We start from the raw sequence: 20,558 nt of genomic DNA on the forward strand, positions 1-20,558 counted from the left end.
AGATTAACTTTTAAAACCATGAGCAAAATTTGTCTCCTTACCCAGCAAGCCGTGATCTAGAAATGCACAAATGATACGCTGACCAACTGTATGCATGTGGCCCTTTAAGCTTGTATGAGGTGCTAGAAAGTAGAAATAACCCAAGATCTTTTTTACTCTTGGTTTTCTGTTTTTCGATTATTCATTTTATATTCCATGAAACTAATTGCAACACTTGTTTATTTTTGAACTATGATAGGACATTGCTTTATTTGTGCAATGGTTTGTAAGAGAATCCAAAGGTTCCTGAAAATCTCAATAATTGCGCTCCCTTACACCCGAGTAGGGGATTTTTATTAAGTAGTAGTTTAGGGACCTACAATCAGGGCCCCTGATCATTGCCAGAGTAATGAATGATTTGCACTGCTCTTTCACCCATCTGCACCATTACTAGAAGGTATGTGCCCCTATACACAGTTTGCACCTGCCACTTTGTCAGTTATAGGTAAAGATCTCTTACTGGAGTGGAGAGGGGGAGTGTTACCACATCTCTACCCACTATTCTGGCTAAAAAAACACATGTAAATGACCCTTTAGTGTTTTAGAAACAGAGGCCGAGCATACTTTCTCTGTGTGCTAAATGCATTATATCTGAATTTGCCCATTTAATTACTCCTCTCTATACGGATATTGCTACAGTGTTTAGTCTTCTTTGTGCTTTATGTTTGGTGCTATACCTACCTTTTTCTTGAGGATTTTGGTGGCTATTCCATAGTTCAGTTTATTCTATTGTTATTCGAAATTAGTGTTGGGGATAGCCACTACCTACTGAGGGAGACTCCTTGGGTATACCATGGCCTTGTCCCTATCAGAAGCTAGAATATATCAGTCTTTTGGCTCTGTATAAACAGCATCTAGCAAGCTTCTGTTTCAAGATAATCTTACAGATCTAATTAATACATTCATGATTTCTTTACAGCAAGAGTGTCCTAAATTCACATGCATAATAACCCCAGTGCTTCCAAACTCTGTACCCTATACAATATGGCAGTGATCCACAACCAGTGGCTCATGAGCAACATTTTGCTTTCCAACCCCTTGGATGTTTGCTCCCAGTAGCCTTAAAGCAGGTGCTTCTTTTTGAAATCATGGCTAGAAGGCTAGATTTAGTTAGCATAAAACCAAATGCAAGTTCACATAGGGGCTACCAATAGCCAAACACAGCCCATATTTGGTATCCCCAGGAAATGTTAGCATGCTTATGTTGCTCTCCAATGTTTTTTACATTTGAATGAGGCTCATGGGTGAAAAAGGTTGGGGACCCCCATACTATGGCATCTGTAAATGCATTTAAATGTGTAAAATAAGTGTAAAATTTGTTCTATGAGGGTTAAGATGGCCATGCACAGACCTTCTTGTCTAGCTGATTTCCATCCAGATATAAGTCAGCCAGTCTGTTGGAAGAGGCCAATACATAGGACAATATGCTACCAACTCAGTCTGGATGGGCTGAGTTGGCAGGTCTTATTGGCCAGTGTACGACCAGTGTATGGCAGCATATGGCAGCATTTGAAGATGTAGTGTCACCCTGAAACCTTTTGGTTCTTTGTTAATAAGCACTAAGTGTACAACCAAACAGGTTTTTCGAGTTCAAAGATGTGTCGAGGACTTTCTACTGGTGGATCTAGCCAGTAGACAGCAGGCCAGTTAGACACTAAGGAACTGGATGCAGCACTCCAATAAAGTTTATATAACCCTCAACCTGGTGAAGTGCTTTAAAGACTTCTGTGTGGCATATTATTGCAATATCATCCAGCCTACCAATGTTCAGTGTTTGGCATAAATGGCCGGCTGCATGGAAAATGCTCAAATGCAGTGCAGTAGTGCTTCACTGGCAGAGAGGTGGTTGAATTTAGTATGTGAGATAAACTAATTTCAGTTTCACAGTAAAACATATTTAATATTAGAGTTAACTTGCACAATTCCTTCAACCAGCTTTTTGGATAGGACTGATAGAACTAATGACGTCTCCCCAGGGGTGCATTATTCAATTATTTTTATAAACAGGACATAGTCTTTCTGCTCACTATGGTAGCATAACACTGGTTGTCACTGGCTGGCCAATCTGCTTAGTGAGGAAATTGATCCTTAACACATTCAATGTTGTGAATAATTGAGGACGGGACCTTCAGAGACACTGGTGACATCTGTAAAATGACAAATCACTAGAATACAATACATCTGTCATAGCACTGGCCTAAGATGAGATATTTCAGTCTAGCCTTCTAGTCTTCCTATTTATGTAATACTTTGGAGGAAAAGAAGCACAAAAACACAGCAAAATTATGTTTTCTTTCTACTCATCCTACAAGTCTTTATGGAGAATTCACAGCTTAACTTGTGTTTCCTGTTAAATAGTTTATCCCATCCCGGTGTAGTCAACCAACCTGATTCAGTACGTCATTAGAGGACAGACTAGTGCTGAAACAAGAGAATTTGCTCATAGGTTGAACATAGGTTGAGAAATATGGGCTTTTGCAGTTAGAATGCATGCATTGGGAAATAGGGTTTCTAAACTTGTCTCTCAAGCACAATAGCCAGATATTCTACCATTTGCATTTCCATATTTTTAAATTATTCATAATTGGCTTGTAGGTTTTCTCTACAAAAGTTCTATTTGACTGACCCCGTCATCCTTATCATCTGAGACACACAAGCTGGAGACTTTGTCCTCTTTGCGAATGAGCCGGTCGTACAGATCACTGACAGTGAACGAGGGATAAAATCTGTCCTTCAGGGTCTCGTACACGTCGGCCTGTATCTTGTTAAACACTTCAGTCCCCTTATTGCCAACAAGGCTTTGCTGGATCTCTTTGTACAGAGATTTCTCTACTGGGATATCTTTGTTCTCCACAAAGTAATTTTGGTAAATTTCACCAACTAATTGAGGTATTTCAGTCTAGATAGAAAAAGAATGATCTCAATAACGTATAGGTATAACAACATGACTCATGTTTCTACAAAATCTTATAAATGCACAAAATATTTTATAAGGTGCAATAAATTAAAACTGAAGCTCTAAAAAAGCTGAGTTACTTATGTATTTCTGAAATGAGCAATCAAAAATAGTCAGTGTTTTTATCTAGTTGCCATGCAGATTAGGCTATGTTAGAATGGCAAGGTAGGTTAGACACTAGACAGGCATCCATCCTCTTCACAGGCTAAAATAACATTTTAAAAACAAATCAGTTCAGTTATTTGGTTTATAAATATGGTCATAATTATTTCAAATGCAGCTAGTTTTTTCATTCAGCCATTTAACCACATAGGTCCTAGAAAAAGTCAGAACTGAAAATGCTTTGTGGCAACCCAGGCCCTTATGTGTCTTCAGATTTTACCTTATTTGCATTTTTCAAGTATTCCACGGACTCCCAAAAACTGATCAAAGATCTCTTGTCAATCCTCTCCATGTATAACCGGAACTGCTCCCTGAATGATGGGTTGGCCAAAATGTCATCAAACTGAAGAATCTTATGAGAGGAAAAGTAGAATTTAAGAGTCTGGTTGGATAAAAATATTGGGAAGAATGACAGCATTAACGAAAAAATGTAGTTACCAAAAAACTGCCACAGTGACAAAATAACCAGTTTTCAAATTCTATGGTAGGGAATGAGAGCAGCAAGCTACAGTGTAAATGAAAGATGTTATTTGTAGACAGAAACCCCAATTTATATAATTCCAGACTGGAAGTCAAGAAAGATCAGAGAAGGGTATAAAAAAAAAAAAAACTAATATGGGGCACAAAGTATCAGAACAACAAGAGAGAATATGACTGGCCATAAGTAATAATTATTGGTGTGAGAATGGGTTAGATAAAAAGTAAGGGTGTAAGTCATCTTGATCTGTGTCCTGATTAAACATTCACTTAAGCAGGTATTATCATTAATGATTATTCTTGTACTATTAAGGGATAATTTACATTTGTGAAACAAACAAAAAAGCTTCTGCAATCAGCCATTTTTTTGCACTTTGCTAACTGCGGGAGGACTGGAGTGGGGTTGCATCTCGGGAAGGTGTGGGACCCAGAGACAAAGTCTGACGCTGTCAATACTCTGGGCAAAAGTGTTCTGTGTCCCTTAACTTGGATTTTAACACAGAATTTGTATCTGTTCTTAGCATTAGGGAGCAGAGGCCAGCCTTATCCTTACCACCTGCCTAAGCTCTGCACCTGTGGATTTTATATCTGGCATGAAGGTTGCAGATTGCAGACAAAAGTGTTCTGTGCATGAACAATGAGGGAGGAGCTCTTGCACCTCTTAGTGGTCTTACACTTCTGTCTTTATTTTATTTTATATAAAGGCACTCAAGAGCCAGCCCCCTCATAAAGCCACCCACTGCCCTTGGGCACCTACGGTATATATAAATATGGCTCTGAGCTTAGCACCAACACTAATCATTTAGCATGCGGGACACATTATTGCCCCTTTTAGCACAGTTCTTCTATGGTGGAAAATAGGGATGCACTGAATCCAGGATTCAGATTGGCCGAATCATGTGCCTGGGCAAATTGAAACCAGGTGTTGGAAGGGAAATCACGTAACTTTTTGTCACAAAACTATGAACTAAAAAAAGTTTTTTCCCTTTCTGTCCCTACTTTGCATATGCAAATTAGGATTTGGTTCGGTACTCGACCGAATCTTGTATGAAGTATTCTGGGATTCGGCCGAATCCCAAATAGTGGAATCGGTGTATCCCTAGTGGAAGGATGCATGCACGAAGAACTTTTGCTATTATATTCAGATGGTGGTAACTGTTCATTATTTAGGTGCTATGACTATGAAGATTTTCATTTATCCAGGTCATGGTATATCTAATATAGGTAAATCTAAAAACAACTGGACTTGCTAAGTAATCATTGAAGACGTTTCACTACTCATCCGAGCAGTCTTCAATTATTACTCCACAAGTCCAGTTGTTTTTAGATTTACCTATACTAGATATTATTTAGGTGCTAGCTTTCAGATAACATTCAGCAGTTCCAATTCCCATGTTTGGCTGTCCTCTGCTATTACTAAAGCAATAATGCATTTCCATTATCCTGTGATATGATAAACATCCTCTAATTTAGTGCAGTCTGACATTTTTATTATTTCTCTGGAAAGCACTGTAGAACAAGACATAAATAAAGGCTAACAATATAGGTATATAAAAATAAGATGTAATTGTCCTTTTCTTATTTTCGCTTGTTAAACACAATTTATCTCAATAATATAGGGCAAAGAGTCTAAGTGCCCACATATTTATCATATAAAAGTACTTGTCAGAGCCAATCAGTAACTATATCTAAAAGTTACCCCTATTACCTCTAACACACTGACATAACTGTGGAACAAAAGGGCTACTCTTGGCTGCCTTCATCTCTCTGAACTGGCGAACCTGCTGGGCAGATGGAGAACCCATTACTTGCGGCTCTGAAAGCATTTCCAGGCAGTTATTTGAGAAAATGACTAACTGTTTGGATTCTTTACACAGTGAGGTTAGAAATCAATACACCTGAACTAAATCAAAGTTTTCCTCTGTGTTGCTGCTGTAAATTATTAATTGCTGCAATAGTCTGCAAAACATCCAGTAAGAGTATGTTATATGAGAGAGAATGCTACATTTTACAGGGTATAATAAGTAAGCCCTCACCGCTCTGTCTCTATTATCAATGCTTATCAGGTAACAGGATTATAAAACAGATAACAGATATTTTTTTATATTGTCTCATTTTCTAAAGGACTTTTCAGTCTAGTGCATTATCTATCAGCCAGATATTGTGTGTATCTTGCTCAGTTACTCAGAGTTATCTATTTAGTTTCTTTATACTTAGTAAAGGGAGGACCAATAGCAATACAGGAAGAATGAGAAGCCCCATCTGAGGGAATAAAACTACTGTCTTTTCCCAAAAAGGCCCCTGTGATCCGAGGGATTCATGGCTAATGTCATAGTTACATAGTTAAATCTGGTTGAAAAAAGACAAAGTCCATCAAGTTCAACCCCTCCAAATGAAAACCCAGCATCCATACACACACCCCTCCCTACTTTCACATAAATTATATATACCCATATCTATACTAACTATAGAGCTTAGTATCACAATAGCCTTTGATATTATGTCTGTCCAAAAAATCATCCAAGCCATTCTTAAAGGCATTAACTGAATCAGCCATTACAACATCACCCGGCAGTGCATTCCACAACCTCACTGTTCTGACTGTGAAGAACCCTCTACGTTGCTTCAAATGAAAGTTCTTTTCTTTTAGTCTGAAGGGGTGGCCTCTGGTACGGTGATCCTCTTTATGGGTAAAAAGATTCCCTGCTATTTGTCTATAATGTCCTCTAATGTACTTGTAAAGTGTAATCATGTCCCCTCGCAAGCGCCTTTTTTTCCAGAGAAAACAACCCCAACCTTGACAGTCTACCCTCATAATTTAAGTCTTCCATCCCTCTAACCAGTTTTTTTTTTTTTAAAGGTTAATTTTTATTGAATTTTACAACTTAAAGAAGATAGAGGGAAGAGAAGCTAGATAGAAAAGGAAAAGAAGGGGGAAGGGGGGGAAGTATGGCTGTAAATTGATGTTCATTGGTTAGTTGATGTGGCTGGCGAGTCGAGCCAAGGTTTCCATATACTTTCAAATTTCTTTGGGCATCCTCGGGCTAGATACATGAGTTTGTACAGTTCCAATTGCGAATTGATTAGTCCAATCCATCTGCTTAATGTCGGTGGCATTGGGCCCATCCAATGCAGGGCAACCACTTTTTTTTGCGTAAAAGAGGAGCAGCCTCATCAGACATCTAGTATTTACTCTGGGTATCACAGAGTCCAGGAGACCCAGAAGACAGGTAGCAGGGCTAAGTATTTGGGGAAGTTCCAGTTCCGTAGCCATAAAGCTCACAATTGCCCTCCAATATCTGAGTATCACTGGACACTCCCACATTAAATGCATAAAATTGGCAACAGAAGCACCACATCTTGGACAGCCGGGTGAAGCCACCCTCCCCATAGTATACAGTTTCTGCGGAGTGAGGTATGTTTGGTGTATGATCCAGAATTGTATAAGTTTGTCTTTAACACTCACCAAAGGAATATAAAGATTGTCTATGATTTCTTCCCAATCATCTGGGTCCACAACAACCCCGCTGCTCTCCCACTTATATTTCACTCTGGGTCGGGGATCATATCTCTTGGAAATTAAGTGTTTGTAGGTATTGGAGAGGAGTTTCGTCTTGGTGGGCTGAGAAACTAATTCTTCTAACCCCGTGTACTGTAGTTGCAGAGGAGGAGTTGGAAATTGTGTTGAGCAAAGATGGCTGATTTGGTTGTATCTGAATTCAGATAAATCAGGCAGAGAGAGGGTCTGACGAAATGTAGCCAGTGTGTGAAGACTCCCATCAGTGTATACTTGGGACAACCGCTTTAGCCCTAACTTAGTCCAAATTCCCACTTCTAAAAATGCAGCTAAGTGTGAGTAATTACTGTTACCCCATAAAGGTGCATCTGGAGATAGTGTGGTGTTAGCCTTAGTGAGCTGCACCATTGCGTCCCAGGCTCTCTTAGTGGCATCCATAACAGGTAGTAAAGGGCCAATATCCTTTTGAGTCCTATATAAAGCATTGTGCAGGCTTTCCACAGAAGTGAGAAATAGTGCCTCTATTATGGATGCTGGGTTGTCTGCGTCAAACACTTTCCAACTGGCTGCATGATAAGCCTGGGAGGCAAGGTAGTACAGCTCATAATTGGGAGAGGTCAATCCCAGCTGGTCTTGTGGGGCATTGAGAGTGACTCTGGACAACGTGGGTGTTTTATTTCCCCAAATGAATTCAGATTACGTGCGGTCTATATCATGTAGGCCCTCTAACCAGTTTAGTTGCACATCTCTGCACTCTCTCCAGCTCATTTATATCCCTCTTAAGGACTGGAGTCCAAAACTGCACTGTATACTCCAGATGAGTCCTTACCAGGGACCTATAAAGAGGCATAATTATGTTTTCATCCCTTGAGTTAATGCCCTTTTTTATGCAAGACAGAACTTTATTTGCTTTAGTAGCCACAGAATGACACTGCCCAGAATTAGACAACTTGTTATCTACAAAGACCCCTAGATCCTTCTCATTTAAGGAAACTCCCAACACACTGCCATTTAGTGTATAACTTGCATTTATATTATTTTTGCCAAAGTGCATAACCTTGCATTTATCAACATTGAACCTCATTTTCCAGTTTGCTGCCCAGTTTTCCAACTTAGACAAATCACTCTGCAAAGTGGCAGCATCCTGCATGGAACCTATAGTTCTGCACAATTTAGTATCATCTGCAAAAATAGAAACAGTACTTTCAATGCCCACCTCCAGGTCATTAATAAACAAGTTGAAAAGCAAGGGACCTAGTACAGAGCCCTGCGGTACTCCACTAACAACACTGATCCAATTAGAAAATGTTCCATTTACCACCACTCTTTGTAGTCTATCTTTTAGCCAGTTCTCTATCCAGGTACAACAACTACTATGTTCCAGGCCAACATCCCTTAATTTAAGGAATGTTGTCCTCTCTAACATACCCTAAACTAGTTTACCATAACTTATGGTAACATCGATATATAGCCAGTCATTCTGCAATAGCATATTCGGAAATAGTAACCAGGCAGCACAGATGGAAAAAGAAATCTTAAGCTGGTCAAACAGGTGCACATTTAGTTGATGCTCTGTGAATGGTCCTCAGCTAAACAATTGTTTGAACGAACAATTCACCCATTCGCAGTAAACAATATGTGAGGAGACTTTTGTCGTAACTGTGACGTGGAGGCTACAAGATCTAACATAAATTGACAGTTGGCTGTCTGTCCCTTTTGATTACTTTTGCAAAAGGCATGTGCAGTGAACAATGCTTAAACAGTCGTCCCATCCACTGACTGATTTTAGCGTTTTACAGCAAAAATTTTAAACCTGTTGGATCGACTGTTGGGATGATTTTGTCTGAGTCATTTGCACCCCATCAGTGTAATGTTAAGCAGACAATTTTCTTGGATCTTGCTAAAATCAGTCATTTCACGTGACGAAATCTGCCTGTGTATGATCACCTTAAAGCTCTTGCCAGTTTGCCTCAGAAGTTAAAATATAACTTTTGACCAATCTGCTTTATATTACGCATTACTAGCACTGACAATGTATTTCTGTTACTAAAAGCCATCCAGCCCCTTATACACAGATCCTCTTCTGTCATTTTGTCCAAACCTTCATGCAAAGATGGCAAACAGAGCATTGACACTGTTGCTCTACATACATGATGTTATGCCATTGGAAAACACAGAGACGTTGCTTTGAGTTCCTGCTTTAATATAAGAATTTAATAAAATTACTATTTTAGTGTCCCACTGCTAAAGACTTGTATGCATCCCTCATGTAATGATATATAGGGATATTTAATCTATGTAATTTACAATAAAGAAAAGAAGCATAAGGTATATTAATGTATGCAGTTATGTAAGCTGCCATACTGCCTGCCTCACCTAAGGGTAAGGTCACACTGGGAGAATTGGGGAGATTTAGTCGCCTGGCGACTATCACCTCTTCTTCTGGGCAACAATCTCCCCAAATTGCTTTCCCCTGCCTTCCTGCCAGCTATAATGAAAAATCGCCAGTGGGATGGCACTTGCGGCGCTTCGGCGATTAAATCACCCCAAATCTCCCCGTGTGCCCTTACCCTAAGGCTGTAGTGTAAACAAGCTTTTCTTAATGGTCACTATAAACATGAACGTCTCAAAACGTATATCTCTGTAACATGATTGCTGTATACACAACAAGCTAAGCACTAGGATTCACTAGTCTTTGTAAGATTATATAAATAATTCATAGTATACTATAAGAAATGTAAAAAAATATATTATTGATTAGGTTTCTTATTAGAGTTCAATGTTCCTTACCTTTTGGCTTTGGGGGCAATCATTATCATCTACCGCTCCATCATCCTGCTGATCATAAGCAGGGCCACCAAGGAGCTTGATCCTCTTCTCACACTGCTTTTTGGCAACTGTCAGCTGGTTAATGTACCTTTTCATATTGCGCGCCCTCAGCAGGTCAGCCTTCATTGCAGCCGTCTCTTTGCCTTTTGGATCTGAATCAAGGAGAACAGACAGGCATGTGCATCTTCAAATTCTCTTTTTCATTAAGGTACATTACCAATGCAGAGAAATGAGACTGGAGGGCACATTTGCAAACAGACGCTAAATTGCGCTAGTATACCTCCCAACATTTTGGAAATAGAGACAAAAAGATTTGCAGTGCGAAATTTTTTGACCACGTCCATTTTTGTGGCCGCAACCCCATGTCCATTTTACAAAATTTGGCAGGTTATGAAAATTTGGACACATTTCTGGTTTTTTTTATGTGTTATTACAATTTTGCTAATGATGGCGAACTTCCATTTAAGCTGCAAATCACAATTTCCCCAAGAGACCTGCTTATCTTAAATTGTTACAAAAGTATCTATTCTGGGCTCTCTGCCAAAAAGCCAATTAAGTTAGAAACTTTGTATCTTTTCTGGCTGTTCAGTGCAGGAGATCAAAGAAAGTCGGGACATTTTAGTACAAATCCAGGGTTGAGCTGTCAAAATCGGGACTGTTCATGAAAAAACAGGACAGTTGGGAGGTATGCACTAGTGCACTTGCCCGTAGCCACCTATTACCAAGATGTTTTGATCAGCCTACTGCCAGTGAGAAACGCACTGGTGCACTTTAGATTCTTAGAAAATTAGCCCTCAGGTAAGCAACTGGCATATATTGATTAACCGAACTGAACTGTGATTAAAAAACACAGTAATTAAAGTAGTAAAGATTAATGAATGTGTGAGTGACAAAGAGAGAAAGAACGACACCTCCAGAAAATTCTATTAGAGAGGAATTCTTAAATATATATTTCACTTTTATAGATTTCAATTAACACTGGGAGTTTATAGCGCCAAAGCAAATTGCTAATGAACTATGACTTCCTTGTCATAACCTGTGCGGCAGCAGTTTTTGTTCTTTATAGAAGGGCCAATTCTAAGCAACTTATCACTTCGTCTTTTGTTTATTTTTCTATTGTTTTCTTAATTATGTGGCCTCTTCTAACTCTTTACAACTTTCAAATGTTGTTCACTGATCCCATCTAAAAACAAATGCTCTGTAAGGCTACAAATTTATTGTTATACTAAACAGGTAACAACTGGATACCTTTATTTAAAATTCTTTAACAAAGGTTTACCTTTAGGGCCATGGCACATGGTTGTTTGTGATCAGAAAAATTAAATATGTCAGAAGTGGCAAATGGTCAATATGTAGAACACTAGACTTAAAGGACATTTAAACCCCCCCACAAAAATGTAATCAGTGAACAGCCTCTTTGAAATCTTTAGATACCTGCCACTCTGGTTAACAGTAAGGCTGCAGCATCCCCTTTATCACTTAGAAATCCTTCTCCTCCTCTAACCCACTCTGTCCCCTCCTTCAGGAATTTACTTTGGCTGTTGGCTCATGAGCATGCTCAGTTCTTCTCAGCTCAGATTACTAAACACACCCTCCAGTCTAACAGCCAATGAAGAGACAGCATTGCTGGTTCCCATAGAAACTTTAGCTGTCTGATCCTTTTTTTGCTCCTACTCACCTCTCCTGAGCTCAGCTTAACCATTACAGTGCTCAACCCCAACAGAACTTTTTATCAAAGTATGTTGTGCCTATGCAACCCTGCATTCTGCGTTGCATGAACTTTACAGCATCCATGTCTAAATGTTACTGATGATGTGTCAGGTGAAAGCTGTTGTTTGTTTTAGTAAAATATGATGGAGGGACTATATGCAGTACAAATGATGTAGCTTGGATAGGGAAGATATGCCCAACTTATATACATGGTAGGATAACGTAGACTTAACATGTCCTTTAACAGCCATTATCAGCTATTGCTGGATAAGAGCAATTTGGTATTTTCTAAGTTCTATATTGGTTCTATATTGGTAAATATAGAATATGGATCCATGAGGTTTTCAAAAATATATTTGAGGATACAACATGGGACACTGCATGTGTATTACTGAATAACGGGTCTGGCACCTTGAGTGGAAGAGAGGGAACACCTTCTCGTCCTCGTTCTTGTCCTTGGTCGCTGTCCTTTTTACCCACTTTTCTAACCATCAGATTCTAATGAAATGTCATTGGTAGCTTCGTAACCATTAACTGTAGTTGGAATTAGTAAATAGTGTCACGGATTTACAAGGTTATTTGTGTTCATGCCATCATCTCACTTCAATATCTTGCTGACTGAAACCCATGTGTTTGAAGAACAACATAATTGCTAAATAAAAAGCCCGAAGGATCCCTTTTATCCTGTGGAGAAGCATTTCCATCATAATCGACTTTGAATGTTCCACAACCACGTCAGCCGTCAAAGGACAGGAAAGGTCACCAAATGGTTTGATGAGCACAGAAATCAAACTAAATATTGCTTATGGGAGATTGTAATGGAGATTGTAATGGAGTGTTCGGTCAGCATTTTCTCTTGCCATCAACAAAATATCTGATGGAATATCTGACCCTACACAGAATTTCAAATACATACAGCATCTCTGACAAAGCCCACTTAGATAGTGACATGTATGACAGCATTTGTGGTGCTCTAAGTTTTGTTGCTTGCTACTCAAGCACCAAAAAATAAAAAAGCAATTGAAATCCATGCAGTAAATTCTGAGAACATAAACAAGTATTTCACAGCCAAAATGAAAAAAAGAGACTAGGCAGCAAGAGTAAAATAATTGTAAAACTTCACAATGAAGAGCTAATGCTTCATGGAGTTATATGTGCACAATCTAATTATGTACATTTCTACACAAACACATTATTATTATGGAACGATATTAAAGTTCTAAAGGAAAAAATAGAGAGAGAACGAGCAAAAAAATCTGTATGTTGTTTCAAGAGAACAAGTATAAATACAATTTCATATAAACCTCTAAATGTGGTTGTATGACACTAGACACACAGCCAACATATGGTGGAAAGTTTGCTTCTCTTTATTTAGGGGTTAATACATCAGTAACACTATTATACAAGTCATTCACCAGAATAAACAGAATCACCCCATAGAACTTCGCTCCCTTCCTTAAATGGGTTGTTCAACTTCCAACACTTTTCAGTTTAGTTGGTTTTAGATAGTTCACCAGAAATAAAGAATTTTTCCAGTGACTTTTTTTCTACTATTGAAGTGTAATGTGTCATTTTTCACCTTCTAAAGCAGCTCTGGGGGGGTCGCCAACAGGGCCGCCATCAGGGGGGGGACAAGTGTCCCGGGCATGAAGGGGGGCCCGGCAGTGCTGCAGTTTTGAAAGAGTCAGGCCCCCCTTATGAGCGCCCGAGCCGTGCGGCCATTTCTCAAGTCCCGAATGCGGCAGTGCCGAATAGCCGAACAGTCGAGGACCCGAAGCCACGAAAGCAGCCGAAGTCCCAAAGAGGCGAAAACACTCTAAATTGAAGTCCTGAAGCGGAGGGAAAACCCAAAGTCACGAAAGGTGGCGAAGTTGAAGTCCTGAAGCCATTAGTTCAATTATATGGAACACCAACTTGTGTTTTTTTTTTAATCCCCTGGCCACCAATGTATTATTTTATTATTCTATAGGCCCCTACCACCAATGTTTTTTTAAAAAATATTTTTTGGGGCCCCAATTTTTTTCAACTTGTAAGGGGGGCCCTGGTGCCTTCCTTAAATGGGTTGTTCAACTTCCAACACTTTTTCAGTTCAGTTGGTTTCAGATAGTTCACCAGAGATAAAGAATTTTTCCAGTGACTTTTTTTCTACTATTGAAGTGTAATGTGTCATTTTTCACCTTCTAAAGCAGCTCTGGGGGGGTCGCCAACAGGGCCGCCATCAGGGGGGGACAAGTGTCCCGGGCATGAAGGGGGGCCCGGCAGTGCTGCAGTTTTGAAAGAGTCAGGCCCCCCCTTATGAGCGCCCGAGCCGTGCGGCCATTTCTCAAGTCCCGAATGCGGCAGTGCCAAATAGCCGAACAGTCGAGGACCCGAAGCCACGAAAGCAGCCGAAGTCCCGAAGAGGCGAAAACACTCTAAATTGAAGTCCTGAAGTGGAGGGAAAACCCAAAGTCACGAAAGGTGGTGAAGTTGAAGTCCTGAAGCCATTAGTTCAATTCTATGGAACACCAACTTGTGTTTTTTTTTTAATCCCCTGGCCACCAATGTATTATTTTATTATTCTATAGGCCCCTACCACCAATGTTTTTTTAAAAAATATTTTTTGGGGCCCCAATTTTTTTCAACTTGTAAGGGGGGCCCTGGTGCCAATGATTTTTTTTTTAACTTATAAGGGGACCTGACCATCAATAGCTTTTTATAACTTGTACAGGGTCGGACTGGCCCGGCGGGAAACCGGGAAAAAACCCGGTGGGCCCCGACCCGTCATGGGCCCCCGCCGGGCCAGACCACAATCGTGTTATGTAAAATAAATAAAAAAACCGGAGCGCCGCGCCGTCTGCGCATGCGCGCCAGCACCGCACCGTCTGCGCATGCGCGCCAGCATCGCACCGTCTGCGCATGCGCACTGCACAGAAGGAAGGGAGCGCACTGCAGGGTAAGGTGCGGCGCAGCAAGGGGGGCCCTGGACAGAAGTCCCGGTGGGCCCCGGGCCCCCCAGTCCGACACTGAACTTGTATGTGGGGGGTTGATGTCTGTGTGGTCTTTTAAATGTGATGTGGAGTGGGCGGGATATGGGATGGGGCTTGGGTGCCAGTGTGGGCGGCCCTGGACCCTGTAAACTGTTCTAAACTGATACATTTAGTTGATACATTTCTTATCTTTGTCCCTGCTGAGCAGAATTCCTGAGTTTCATTAAAGGCAGCTGTTAGAATTGATACAATAGTTGCTAATATTCCAGAGATGCTGCTGAGAAATGTATCAACTCAATGTTGCAAAATTGTAACAGTTTAGAGTCTGCACCTAAATTACTGAGCTGCCAGACAAACACCAGAGACAGGAACAATATAAACTTAGATTTTGAAAAAATGGAAAGCGATTTTAAAAAGTCTTTATTTCTCAGGAACAATCTGAAAACAATTGAACTGAATTAAGTATTTGGAAGGTGAACAACCCCTTTAAAACCCAGAATTAAGCTGGCCATAGACGCAAGACGCAAAGATCCGATCATGCGAATCGAGTATTCGTACGATTTTCAGACCATGTGTGGTCGATCAGACAGTTTAAAAGATTTCTGTCAGCTGACGATAATATCTCTGCATGTATTGCCGATCGTACGATTTTCAGAGGGAGACTGTCACTAGCTTTGTCAGACATAACTTTAGTTCGATTGCTGTCAGGGGCAGAACATCGGCTGATCTGTTCTTTTACTACTTTATTTGATTGGAATGGTTAGTGGCAGGTCGGGAGATGGGGAAGTCCGATCATTCGAGGATTCAAATGTTCAGATCTTTGCATCTATGACCAGCTTTAACAATACAACCAAAACTATCCACCCATTTGAGTGACATTTACTCCCTCTATAATATTGACAAAAGCAAAAAAGTAGTGGCGGGGAAAATAATTGAGCAGTAGGAGAAAATAAATACATGCCTCACCCACCATTGCTGCCTATTATAGACGTTTTAGTAGAAGTAAATATGACTGGGTGCTTGTGCAAATGAGACATTCAGTCCCACCAGCTTTGGAATGAACATTTTTAACATGGAGTGTGCGGTGGGTGCTGGAGTGGAGCTGAGCAGCAGGGCATAACTGCCACGCAAGGCATCAGCCAGAAAGATCCTGGGGACAACACTGCAATGACCTGTTCACAACTTTTGTTATACATTCAAACACCCAAAATGGCACAGGTAGGCTGCATGCCATACTTTAGATAGAGGACTGAAGCTGGCCGTACATGGGTCAACCCTGACTGCTGACTCTTGACCAAATGGTTAAACAAAAAATGTAAAATTCTGTTGTGCCAACCCTAGTAAAGTGCTGCATGAGGCAAAGTTCTCACCTTGCCTCCTAGAAGTGGAGCCCCCAAGCCTCCCTGCAAGAAAAGTCAACAACTTCTATTTTTTCTGAAATCCATAAACATTCAATGTAATTTCCCTGCAAAGTGGTATTGACTTATTCCACATGTACCCAATAATGTCAGGCTCAACATCTCTAGTTCAGTAACCCCCTTTCCGTTAGCAATTAATCACAGACATCTGTTTTGGTGTAGCAGTGAAGTGTAATTACAATTCTTGATCATGGACTGTTCTGGATAATTCATTAGAGAAAAATTACAGGCTCAATACATAAAAGCAAACCAAGAAATGTTAAAGAATGACGTTTAATTGACCTAATGTAAGTACTAAGCTCTGGTTTCTGGATAACGGATCTTTCCATAATTTGGATCATACCTTATGGCTACTAGAAAATCTTTAACCATTAAGGGCCTTATTTATTAAACAGTATTAAAATGAGTATTAAAATGAAAAAAGTATAACCAAACTAGAGTCTACTATTGGACCTTACTTATTATTTTGAAAAAAAAAGCACTATTTAAACCCGATAAACTTGTGCTAAAATTTCTGAATCGTAAGTTTTATCGGATTTTTTTCCCCAAATCGCTCGATTTTTTTCTGACTTTTTCCGGAAAAGTCGGAATTTTTCAAATTTTTGCCCCGAAAAGACCAAAATAGTCGGATTTTCGGGCTTAATCCAGCGAAGACCACAGAAACTTCCAAACAGGATAGGGACCTCTCCTGTTGACTTATATACAGCCTAGACAGGTCTGAGATGGAGTATTTTTGGATTTGGACTTTTTCCATCCTCGGGGTACAATAAATTTGTTTTTTTTCCCACTAAAAAAAAAAACAAACAAATTTTTTGGATTCGGACTTTAATAAAAAACCCCCTAAATAAACCCCAACAGGCTGGTTTTGCTTGCAATAAGGATTAATTATATCTTAGTTTAGATCAAGTATAAGGTTTTGTTTTATAATTACATTTTTAAAAATTAAAAAAAGAAACTAGATCTATATGCAGAAAAAAGCCTTACATATTTTGTGCCCTCCAGGGGCACTTAATTATTTTGGCATTTTTCTTTCCCTTCATTCAGCCATTACAAGAGAAAGCGCTGGCCTGCAGTAGTACATTTAGGAACCAAATTATGACTACAACTAGTAAACAAGCACAGCAAATTACCAGGAGTATTCCAAACACAACAGTGATGCGTATCTCTGAGAGCCCTGTAATTTCATGATTGCTAATAAATGTGGCTTTCCCTTGCTTTTTTCATGTTGCTAGTGCCCTCTTTAAATAATGCAGCTAATTCTAAGGTCCTAATTAGTTCTTTAGAGCAGCACTGATCTTTCCCTGGGTAATTTTATGCCTCCAGCTTTATGGAACTTGTTCACATTTTAATTGACTTTTATTAACCATTAAAGGGGAACTAAAGCCTAAAATAAATGCTGTATTTTTTTATACTGAACATAAAAATTAATATTGTAAACTTACTGCACCAGCCTAGAGTTCGAGAAGCCTAATTAAACAAAGGATTTATGACTTTAAAGTTGGCAACAGGGGGTAACCATCTTGTAACTTTGTTAACTTTGCAAGATCAAGACCATGCACATGCTCAGTGTGGTCTGGGCTGCTGTTGGGATGCTAAGCTTAGGGATCATAGTAAATTATCAAAACAGCACAAGTCAGGTAATATCTGACATAGAAGCTGATACAGCAAGACTGAGTAATAATCAGAATATACAGACTGTACTGGGCCCTATGTTGCCATTAATATGCAAATAATCATCCAATGAGCATTTCAGTGTAATCTGTTTAAAACTGGCTCAATATTCTTTGCTCCTGCAACTGGAGTTAGAAACATTAAGCACAGTTTCCCAGCACTGAACGAGTCTGTCCTTTATCCCCATGTCTCATTTCAGTGTAAAATAATGAAGCCAAAAATTACACAATTATCTCTGTATGTAAGATAGTAGCAAGACTGCTGACATTGCATTGGCAATCTAATCAGCTTTCTCATTGGACAATTCTTGCATATAAGGGACGTTCACCTTTGAGATAACTGTTAGTATGATTTAGAGAGTGATATTCTGAGACAATTTGCAATTGGTTTTCATTTTTTTATTATTTAAGGATTTTGAGTTATTTAGCTATTTATTCAGCAGCTCTTTAATTTGCATCTTAAGCAATCTGGTAGGTAGGGTCCAAATTACCCTAGCAACCATACATTAATTTGAATAAAAGACTGGAATATAAATAGGAAAGGGCCAGAATAGAGAGAGGAGTAATAAAAAGTAGTACATGTCTAGCCTTACAGAGCTTTGCTTTTTAGAAGGGGTCAGTGACGCCCATTTGAAAGCTGCAAAGAGTCCAAAGAAAAAGGCAAATAATTATAAAACTATAAAAAAAAAAAATAATGCAAAACAATTTAAAAATTGTTTAGAATTGGCCATTCTATACCAAAATAAAAGTTAACTTGAAGGTGAACCACCCTTTTGAGCTTTTCTTCAAATTCTATAGAGAACTAATGGGATCTAATAAATCCCAGTAAATCCTGGAGCGGTTCCCATGAGTGATACTGGCTGGCCAAATAACCACTGGAGCACAGAGACACAGGTGTATCATAGATACAATTTACTATAAACAAATGCTGTCCTGTAATATGCATTTAATTACAGCATTTCATAAAATATGCTGATCTGTAATCAAATCAGCTGCATGTGTGTAGCTTTCATGCACCTACATAAACCAGGCCTTTATTATTTTTATTATTTTTTTAACGTGTTTTTAGAGAGCCAATTTATTCGGCAGCGCTGTGCAAAAGATGTGATTGTACAATGGACATCCAGAATTACATACATAGTGACCAGCTAATGATACAAACGGTGAGATGAATCCTGCAAAAAAAGCTTGTCTTTTTTCTTTTTAATTAGCTTGAGACCAACATGGAGATGAAAAAGTACCACCCCCCCCCCAAAAAAAAAAAATAACCAGCAGAATACTTTGCATAAGCGACGGGCAAATCTGTCCTTTTGCACTAAAAAAAAAACTCACAAAACTCTGAAAATTCATGAAATACATTGAAGTAATGTCACAGTGACTTTTTCCCAAAGGGCACAATTATTTTCTTAACAGTACATTGGAGTCTTTGGGAATATATATATATATATATATATATATATATATATATATATATATATATATATATATATATATATATATATATATATATATATATATATATATACACACATACATATATATATATCCACATACATACATATATATGATAGGGCTTTAGTTATTATTGAGCAGCCATACAGTACTGATTGGTTAACTTGCAAGCATGATTTATAGTGAATAGGGGGTGACTAAAGGAAAAAGGCAGACAGGACTGTGATTGGTTGGCTTGAATGCATGTTTAAAGGCCCCCATACACGGGCCGATAAAAGCTGCCGGCAGACTAAGTTTGTGGGGCCATCCTTTCCAGATCGATATCTGGCTGAAAGTCAGCCAGATACCGGACGGGCAGGTTAAAAAATCCAGTCGGATCGTGGCTGCATCTTTTCGTTGATGCGGTCCCGCGATCTGACCGCCCATTTGGCCTCCATTCTGATCCGATTGTTGGGCCCTAGGGCCCACGATCAGATCAGCTCGATATCGGCAACTTCAATGTGGGCATATCGGGGTGAAATCCGCTCGTTTGGTGACATCGTCCTGTGTATGGCCACCTTAATAGTAAACAGGCTGTAACTAGCACAAGGAGACAGAGGGAAAAAAAATATTGTGAGTCGGTCCCTAAGCTCAGAGCAATGACATCAGCCAAGAGCAGACTGAGCATGTGCAGTAGTTTGGCAAGACAAAAGATGACAAGCTACTGCAAAATATTTCTAGCCATATTCTGCTTTAGGTTTTAGGGACCTTTAAGCTACCCTTAAGAAAAAAAACATTAAGCAGTGTGGTTGAGATTCCTGCCCTTGTGCTGAAATGATTCTGCAACTGTGCTATATATAGAAATACAGATTAATGCCAAATGATGTTTGTACTAAATATTGATTCACTCTACAGTAGTACAGAGAAAAGGGTGAATTGCTAGGTCTCTGATATGCCCTCACAATTGCTAAAACCACTTAACTGTACTGTTTTCAGAAATCAATGCTTATATAATGAATAATATACTCTACAATAGGAGGTACAAGGATATTATACATCATTGAGGAGCACCGTGACCAAATAAAGGCACAAAGCCAAAATCTGACTTTGAAAATCCACATTTTACAATGGGGGGGGGGGTACATTATTAATTACAATACACACATTTTATGGAGTCATGTGACACAAATTACATCAGTGAGCACCAATCATAAAAGAGGACATTACTAAGCACTGTTTATTTAAGAATATAATTTACAGGATATTCATGGCTCTTTAGAGTATGACCATTTTTTAATGCACCATACTGTAAACTGCACAGGGATCAATGTACCCTATGCTGTAACATATAAAGTTATGTAAACATTATTACTAACACAT

General features: G+C 39.3%; 1 protein-coding gene across 1 annotated transcript in view; it reads right to left on the bottom strand.

Moving 5' to 3' along the window:
* snx25.L (sorting nexin 25 L homeolog) overlaps positions 1 to 20,558 on the bottom strand; it is a 122,469-nt gene that overhangs the window by 29,439 nt on the left and 72,472 nt on the right. Inside the window, exons 7-9 of the mRNA XM_018230401.2 lie at positions 9,942 to 10,132; positions 3,378 to 3,509; positions 2,666 to 2,938 (exon numbers count right to left, since the gene is read on the bottom strand). Of these exons, the coding sequence (XP_018085890.1) occupies positions 2,666 to 2,938; positions 3,378 to 3,509; positions 9,942 to 10,132 (596 nt within the window). The remainder of the gene's footprint in view (positions 1 to 2,665; positions 2,939 to 3,377; positions 3,510 to 9,941; positions 10,133 to 20,558) is intronic.

The sequence above is a fragment of the Xenopus laevis genome, chromosome 1L, assembly GCF_017654675.1.
Source record: "Xenopus laevis strain J_2021 chromosome 1L, Xenopus_laevis_v10.1, whole genome shotgun sequence".
Classification (NCBI taxonomy): domain Eukaryota; kingdom Metazoa; phylum Chordata; class Amphibia; order Anura; family Pipidae; genus Xenopus; species Xenopus laevis.